Below are 9619 nucleotides of genomic sequence, written 5' to 3' on the forward strand. Positions count from 1 at the left end.
TGTTACTTGAAAATAGGGAAATTTTGAAAATATTGTAAAAAAAAAATAATGATTTATTTTATTATAGTGTCTTATCATTAAATATATTTTTATCACGAGTAATAATCAGTTTTTCCATGATCAATTTATTATTACTATATATTTGATTTTTACTGATCAAGAATATTTTGTTGCCATAATACAAGGTACCAGCTGATGGGTATATGCTATATACATTAGTAATGTATAACTCATAAGTTATTAATACATTTATATTGTATACACATTCGTAGTAACTAGTTTGTGCATTGTTGTTTTCGAATTTTCCAATGAATATTGTTGGTTAATAATTATTTGACTTTATCATTTTTTTCTTATTGTTAATGTAAAAATCTCAAGATTTCGAATTCGATGATTGTACATTTATACGTAACTTACGAGTTTTAGTTTGCTTGTACCTGACAAGTGTTAAGTGTTTGAGTGTTTTACGTACTGAAATGAATTCTGATGATGAAGATTCTAACATTGAGCCATACAATACACCACCCTAAAAATTAAAACGTGGCCCTAAGTTGTTTTCTGACGATTGGTTAAAGTGTGTTGAGTTCAAAGGATGGTTACAAAAAGTTCTAAATAATGATCTAAAAGCTCATTGTACAGCCTGCAAGGTGAGATATTATTATTACAACACAGTTTTTAAATAACTGATGATATTATTGTGTTTGTAGGTGGTCTTAAATGCTGGGAAAAGTGACTTACTCAAACACGCCGCTGGAAAAAAACATATAGAGAATCTAAAGGTAATTAAAAATTCTAGAAATATTGAAGAATCTTTTAAAAACACAAAACCTGAACAAAGTGTTGCTGTGAAAGAAACAGAGATAAGATTAGCTTCATTTTTTGCGGAGCATAATGTTGCGTTTCAGGTTGCAGATCATTTGTTGCACGTTATGAAAAAAAGTTTCTATGACTCTAATATTGCACAAAGTATTACATTAAATAGAACTAAGTGTACTAGTATTATTAAAAATGTACTAAATGCTGTTGAAACCGATGAAACTGTTAATAATTTAAAAAATGTAAAGTTCTCAATTCTTGTAGATGAGAGTACAGATAATAACAGACCATAAATTTATGTGCACCTTGGTAAGATACGTATCTCCGGCAAATGGTTTAGTAAGAACTGAATTATTAGAACTGATATCGTTAGATGCAACTGACTGTTCTGCAGCAAAAATATATAATGCCTTCAAAAATTGTTTAACAGCAAAAAATATTCCATTGGCAAATATTATAGGACTAGCATCTGATGGTGCAAATGTCATGGTTGGGAAAAATAATTCATTTTTTTCCCATTTGAAATGTGATGTTCCTTTTGTAATATTAATGCAATGTTTGTGTCATTCATCAGCTTTAATAGCTGGGAAAGCTTGCGAAAAACTTCCAAGAGGGCCCGAAGAGTTAATAAGAAATATAGCTACTTACTGTTCTGGCAGTGCAAAACGCTATGCACAGTTATGTGAATTACAGGACTATTTTCATGTGGAAAGAAAAAAAATATTAAAACTAGCTTCCACCAGATGGCTTTCAATGCAACAGTGTGAATCACGCGTTTTAGATTGTTGGGATGTATTATTATACTTTTTCAGAATTGCTGTTGTGGAAGACAAATTATTAGCTGCTCAAAATATTCTTGCAGCAATGGAAAATAATTACAATAAAGCATACTTATTATTTTTAAAATATGTCTTAAACATTATTAATTCATTTAATGCCTTATTCCAGAGTAGGAATGTTTTGATACATAAAATGTATGAAGCTTCAGTCAATATTTTAAAAGAATTCTGTAGTAATTATATTAAGCTGAATGTTCTTGTTAATAATTCTTTGGAGGATGTTAATATAGCAGATCCAAATAATTATTTGCCTGCTAAAGATATGATTTTGGGAACAGAATGTGAAAACTATATAAAGAACTTTTCAGCTGAAGCCACTGAATTAGTTAAAAATAAATGTTTAGAGTTTTACATAACAGCGGCTCTAGAAATAAAAAAAAGATTGCCAATTAATAACCACTTATTCCAGCAGCTCAAATCCAAAGGTGGCATTACATGTAGCAACAGACGAATCAGAAATAAATTTTGAAATAATTATTGAACAGTTGAATGAAAATGTTGATTTGAACATATTACAGAGTGAGTGGAGACGTATGAAAATATTAATAAATGGCAATGAAAAAGCAAGGCTATTATTATTACCTATTGATGAGTTCTGGTATTGTATTAGCAACATGAAAGACTATTCTGATACATACTTATATCAAAATATTTATAAACTAGCTAAATCATGCTTGAGTCTTCCTCACTCAAATGCTGAAGCTGAAAGAATTTTTTCAATAGTAACCGATGTTAAGGTGAAAAAACGCAATCGTATAGGAGATGATACTTTGAACTCAGTGGCCGTTATAAGACCGGCTTATGGAGCCAAGAACATAAATTGCTTGAATTTTGAAGTAACTAAAAAGCATTTAAAATTACATAATTCAGATAATTTATATAAGAAATGATTTTATTGTTAATTTCATATAATATTTTGTTACTGTTTTTTTGTATTTAATGTTTTATTGTTTTCATACCATACAAGTGATAGTTACATATCTGTAACATATGAGTTTATAATATAATAATGTTTTTATTTGTTTGTTAATTTCATACTTTTATTACTTTTTTATTTATCTATATTATATACGAGTTGTATTGTAGACTGAAGTAATTAATATCTAAGTCTTACAAGTAAGAGTATTACTATTTACTACTATTGTTTACATAATTTTCATTTAATTTGTTATTGTTTTCATACCATACAAGTGATCGTTACATATATGTATCATATGAGCTTATAATATACTAATGTTTATATTTGATTGTTTAATTTTATATTCTTGTTATTGTTTTATTTTCATTTAATTTATATTTTTTTATACAAGTGTTATATCATATAAAATGTAATTAGAATATATAATATATCTAATAATATTTTTTTATAATTATAAATTATTACAAGATGGAATATTGGAATATTTTATATATTTAGTGGTAAGTTGTAACTCATGAGTTAATTATGGATACGAATTTGTTACTACAGTTTTGTTAGGAAGACATCTTAAATAATCTATTTTCGTATTATGAATTTATGAAAGACAATCATGCATGAATTATAAATTATTATTTATTAAATGGATTGCATAAACGCCACAAAAAAGAAAAGATAATTAATTACTGTACAAGCAACAACTCCAACGTATTTGTATTTAATTACGATTTACGATATAACTATTTAAGATTATTTCGTTTTCGAGCGAAGCGAGAAAAAAAATTTTAGGTGGGAAAAATTTTAAAGGTAAGCGGGAAATATTATATCATTGGAAGGGAATTTGAATTGTTTTAATCTGGCAACACTGCCGTACTCATACGGTAAATTTGGTCGGTGTACGGTGTACGGTAATACATTGAAAACCGTACAGAAATGTACGGTATTTACAGCTGCTTGCTAGTTGCTACCTGAATTTTTTTTATGAATAGTGATAAGAATATAATATGATAAACTGATATTGTGAATTTATTTTGATAAAATAAATAATAGTAAATAATAATAATTCTTAAAATTAAAATTAACTGTTTATTAACTTGAATTAGACCGTCTTTCCATAAAACTTTGTCAATTGTCATGGGTTTTTCGATTTTTCGACATTTTGACGCTGTCTTGCAGCTGATAACAGTTTCGCCGTAAATTGTTATTTCATTTTCATCGACTCAATTTGCCTACTGCAGCTGTCTTATTGAAGTAAAAAGCACTAAGTTTGAAATTATAAAAGCTATGTCTGACATTGAGGATACTCCACAGGTTTGTTAATTTGAATCGATTAGTTGAAGTGCATTGAATAAATAATATTAATTTTATATCAAAAAATAATATTAATTAAAATAATATTTATCTGATAATCAGGGCCCTTCCACTCCAAAAAAAATTAGGGCAATGAGAAATGAACTCAGTAACGATGAGAAACCCAAGCATAGAAAGCAAAAATACCGTTGTGAGTGGGAGAGTGATAAGTTGTTCAAAGGTTGGCTTAAACCTGAGAAAAATAATTCTTTCAAAGCCAAATGCATCAAATGTCAGGTAAGTTTTATATCAGAATTAATTTCTATAAAGAAACATGCTACAAGTAAAGCTCACGAAAACGCGTTAAAAGCTACAAAAGATTCTCAAAATATTTTTTCTACATTTAATTTAAATGCGCAGGATCCAATTGCTGATAGAGTAAAAACTGCAGAAATAAAACTGTGCGGTTTATTAGCAGAGCATAATTGTGCTTTTTTACTTGTTGACCACTTAATTCCTTTATTAAAGGAAATATTTCCAGACTCGGCCATATGTCAAAAAATGAAACTAAAACGTACAAAAGCGACTAATATTATAAAAAATGGAATAGCCCCTGCAGAAAAACAAATATTATGTGATAAATTAAATATTTCTAAATTTTCAATAATGGTAGATGAGTCTACAAATATAGCATGCCAATCAACTATGTGTGTTGTAGTACGATTTTATGATTATGAAAGTAAAATAGTTGTCTCACGTTTCTGGGATTTATTACAAGTATTTGATATAAAGAATTTGGATACTGTAGACAAAGATGCGACTGCTGAAAATATTTTTAACATTTGCATTGAATCGTTCAAAAAATATAATATAAATCTAGATAACCTGGTTGGTTTTGAATCAGATGGCTGCTCTACCATGATGGGTAGTCAAAACTCTATGTCAAGTAGAATGCAGTTATATTTTCCTGGAATTTTTATTATAAAGTGCATCTGTCATTCAATTCATCTATGTTGCAGTGAAGCATGTAAGAGCCTACCTAGAAGGTGTGAAGACTTGGCCCGTTATATTTACAACTTTTTTAGCCATAGCTCTAAGCGCCAAAGTCAGTTTGTGCAATTTCAACAATTTTTAAGCTTAAATGTTCACAAAATACTGCATCCATCCCAAACAAGATGGCTATCATTTTCATCTGTTGTGCAAAGAATTGTTGAACAGTGGGATGCGTTAAAATTATATTTCACTGATAAATGGCTCTCTGAAAAATTAATTTTGGCAGAAAATATTTATTTACAATTAAACGATCCTTTTACTAAGGCTTATTTTTACTTTTTAGAGTGGGTTCTTCCAAAATTCACTTCTTTGAATCAATTTTTCCAAACAGAAAATGTTGTATTGACAACATTAAATGAAAAAATGGAACTTGTTTTTAAAGAAATATTACTCTGTTATATGAAAAGAGATTATGTTATGAAAACTGATTTAAGAAAGATAAATCCCAGTGATGAAAATCAATTTTTAAAAGCATCAACTGTATATCTAGGTGTAAAAATTTTAAATCATGTTAAAACAGATTCAATTACAAAAAGACCAGATTTACTGAATGAATTTTATAACAGATGTACTGACTTTTTAAAAATAAGTTGCGTACAAATTTAAAAAAGGTATGACTTTTCAAATCCTATTTTACCATTATTAAATGTTTTAAATCCGTCAGTTGCTTTATCAATTAGTAAAAGAGAAATATATCCTTCACTATATAATCTTATGCAAAATCTTCCTAGTATGTTAAATATAGAAGATAATATTATTATACAAAAAATTGATGATCAATGGCGTAACTTACCATTATATAAATTAAGTGAAAATATAATAAATGAAAAACAACCTGATAGATTTTGGACTTACATAAAAGACTTGGAATGTGAGCAATTTAAAGATCTTGCAGTATTTTTCATATCGGTCCTATATATGCCTTCCGCATTCAAATGCATCATGTGAAAGGATATTTAGCAAAATAAATTCAGTAAAAACAAAATCCAGAAACAAATTAATAACTAGCACGGTATCATCAACAGTAATTTCAAGCGAATCCATAAAGAAAGATAATGGAAATTGCATTAGTTTCAAACCTATTAAAGATATGCTTGCAAGAATGACATCATCCAATCTCTACCCAATTGCAACAGATATGACTCAAAATACTAGTTGCCAAGATTTTGTTATTGAAGACTAATTTATATTATATATTTTATTGTGTATATAAACTATTTAATTATATTTGCATTTTGTTTTACAAATAATCAGGTGAATGTTTATTTTATATTATACATTTTGTTGAATTTATTAACTATTTAAAGATATTATTTACATTTTGTTTTATATACCTAGTCGGTTAACGTTTGATTAATTTTATATATATTGTGTTGGTATCAAATATTAAATTTTTCTTTGATTCTCTGAATTGTTGTTGTTAATATTTATTTAAAATAAAAACATTTCCAACATTTGAAATTTTTAAAGAGTTCAGGAATATAATTCGTATAATTAAAGTAATTAGTAATAAAAATTGATTTTTATAATCAATAATAATTAATCGCGACTTGCGAGTTGCGAGGATCGAGCGAAGAGAGGTCCGAGTAATGAATACAATTTTTATGTACGGTAATTTTATAAGAAATACGGTAATACTGGGTTCACTGTACGGTTTTATCATTATCAAATTCTGGCAACGCTGGAGGGGAAGGCCAGTCGCGCAAAACGAGTACCGGCCGCCGGCGCCTCGCTCTCTCGCGTCTCTATCGCCGTACCGACAACTTGTCCATATAGCTAAAAACGCTAACACAAGTTTACCGGATACACCCGACGCGTTTTACGACCATCATCCACACCGTGTACAATAGTTCATTGTTTAGTGTAATAAAAAGCCACAGGCTAATACGAACCAAACCCGCGAACATTTTTATTATTAAATATCGCCGATAAATAATTTTCTCTCTCGGTCAAGTTGAACACAGATCCACAATATATTATTTTTAATGTGGGTCTTAAGTTAAAACTTTAACAAAATTCATTAAAATTAAGAAAATAAAAACATTTTCGACTGTACCTACCAAAGAAAAGTTAAAAGGAAACTTTACCAGAAAGTCACAATAATTTGTGTTGAGACTTAACTAGATAAATTTATATATAAATTGTATGATGTATGCTGTCAAAAAATCATTGGGGATAAAAAAATTGTACCTCCTCTCGAATAAGTTATTGGGCAACACTGAAAACTATACCACGGTCCTTACCAAACACAAGCTTTAGGTTATCTACATCGTGGGCAACATCTTATATTCATATCATAACCTCCCTGCACGACGAGCAAACAATTTTCTTTCATGACATTGTATTTCGTCGGCTTAATTCGTAAATCTCCTAACTCCAAAATGATTACTTTTCAAGAACAAAAAACATCTCATTAATTTAAAAAAAATTTAGCCAGATTACTGTATTCTTTAAAATTATTATTTATGATTCTGTTGATATTTTTTGAATGATTTGTATATTTATTTGAAAAACTGAACTTGTAAAAGGAGTTAAGACTTTTTCTTAAAAAAACACACATTTTTTGGAGTTAAGATTTTTTCTATTTTTATTAATTAATTCTTTTATGATTTTTTTAAATGGTATAATTTAATACCTATAACAAAGCAATTAAAACAAATTTTAATAATTTTTATGACAGTTACATTGAGAATAACATAAATAACAAAAACATTAAGAATAAAATAGCTGTATTTTTTAGAAATGAAATACTACATAATAATAAAATATTAAAATGGATTTTTAAAAAGTTGATAAGTCTTGATTATAACCTAAAGAATAAAATAACTTTATTTTTCAGTAATAAAATACTAAAAAATAATAATAATTAAAAATAATAAATTTGTTTGTAATATAACAACTTCATTTTTCAGTAACAAAATACTAAATAGCAATAAAAATAATTAAAGGTAATATTATATTATCTTTGTAATAACAATGAGAATTAAATAAATTCTTTTTCAGTGACAAAATGGTAAAATTATAAACCTATAACTAAAAAAAATTTTAAATTTATCATGGTAATATTAAAAATATTAAAATATAGTATAAAGGCGGCGACACATACGCGCATTTTGGCGTAATGTAACGTTACAGCGTAACTAAGGTGGGAACAGACTATTGTCACGTCACGTGAGCTCTCGTGCTGTCACGTTGGCATATTTAATCCGTGATATCACGCTTAGAAATAAACTATCGTCACATTATCATGTCACAATTTAGTACCAAGTCAGTAGTCACTGTGTTGTGTAGGTTGGTGTGAACTTACACAAGTTTTTTTTCCTTAAGAAAAATTATAATGGAAATATTAACTTCAAGTAGTTCAGAGTGGGAAGAGGAATTAGAAACTGCAGCTGTTTTTGCAGTTTTGGACGAAGAAAGTAAAAAATCCACCCGATCGTGCTGGGTACACGATATTAATAAAAAAAGGTTAAAATTGGGAGAATTCCATCGTCTAGTTCAAGAACTACGAAACGATCCAAGACGATTTCATATGTATTTCCGAATGACGAAAGAAGAATTTGATTATGTACACGACCTTATTAAAAAAGACATACAAAAACAAAGCACACAATTTCGAAAACCTATTAGTACCGAAGAAAGGTTAGCTGTTTGTTTGAGGTAAGTAATACAAATAAAATATTTCTCGACATATAAATTATTTTATTATTTTTAAATTAATTTTAAATTATTGCAAATAAAGAATATTAACATATTAATCACCACCAAGTATTAAGATTATGAATTATTAGTATACAATTTTAGATTATTAATTAAGCTAATATTAAATCACTCGTATTGAGAATGAGGAATGGACATCATTTGAAGTAATGTTGGTCTGGTAGGAGTCTGGTCTTGTGCTGGAAAATGTTGCTTCACTGATCTTTGATAATTTTGTTCAGTAGTTAAAGAATAATTGTTGGGCGAGTCTATAGGCGATGGCATTGCATGTAAACTACTCGTACTAAGTGCTGAAGATTGATTTGAAACTGATTGCATTGTCTGCAAGCTACTCATACTAGGTGCCGGAGAATGAGTTGAAACATATAGTTGTTGTGTAGGATAACTGGGATAAATAACTGAAGAACTTGGTTCTCGATTACACTTTATTTCAGCAGATAATACTGAGTTACTTAATGCAAGTTTAATTTGAGCCTGTTCAAATTTTGGTAATTGTTTTGTCATTCTTGACATACTCAGGAAAAACATGTCCATATCATCCAGATTTTCAAATGGGTTAGTTATTTTATGTCCTTGGCTGATACACTTTTCTTCATACTGACGTTTTCTACGAATAGAATTTTTCTTTTAGAATTTCAACCAGCTGTTGTGCTGGATTGTTAGTTTTTTGTTTTTGTTTTTTGTTACGTTTTATGTCTTCGTCATATGTTTCATCTGCTGCAGCATTGCTGAATGTTGCCTCATCTTGATTATCTTCAATATTTTGTTCATTTTGCGTTTCTCTGTGTTTCTGTACTTGTTCGGACCACGAACTACTACATAGGACTGGACACTGTATAAAATAAATGACTGCAAAGTTGTACGGTGGTCGTACGTTCGCTATGTAGCTGCTCTCTGGTGGCATTTTTTTATACTGTGCTGTTGTAAATTATTTTATGTGATAAGTCGTGACTAGTCACTAGTGATAACTGAAAAACGACCAAAA

General features: G+C 28.6%; 1 protein-coding gene across 1 annotated transcript; it reads left to right on the forward strand.

The window, feature by feature from the left end:
• The first annotated feature begins 1113 nt into the window (after nt 1-1113).
• LOC107884008 lies at nt 1114-2124 on the forward strand. Its single transcript, XM_016805259.1, has 2 exons — nt 1114-1701; nt 1843-2124. Exons 1-2 carry the CDS (start codon nt 1114-1116, stop codon nt 2122-2124), a joined length of 870 nt encoding a protein of 289 aa, XP_016660748.1.
• The last annotated feature ends 7495 nt before the right edge of the window (nt 2125-9619 follow it).

The sequence above is a fragment of the Acyrthosiphon pisum genome, unplaced genomic scaffold (genome assembly GCF_005508785.2).
Source record: "Acyrthosiphon pisum isolate AL4f unplaced genomic scaffold, pea_aphid_22Mar2018_4r6ur Scaffold_20960;HRSCAF=22641, whole genome shotgun sequence".
Taxonomy (NCBI): domain Eukaryota; kingdom Metazoa; phylum Arthropoda; class Insecta; order Hemiptera; family Aphididae; genus Acyrthosiphon; species Acyrthosiphon pisum.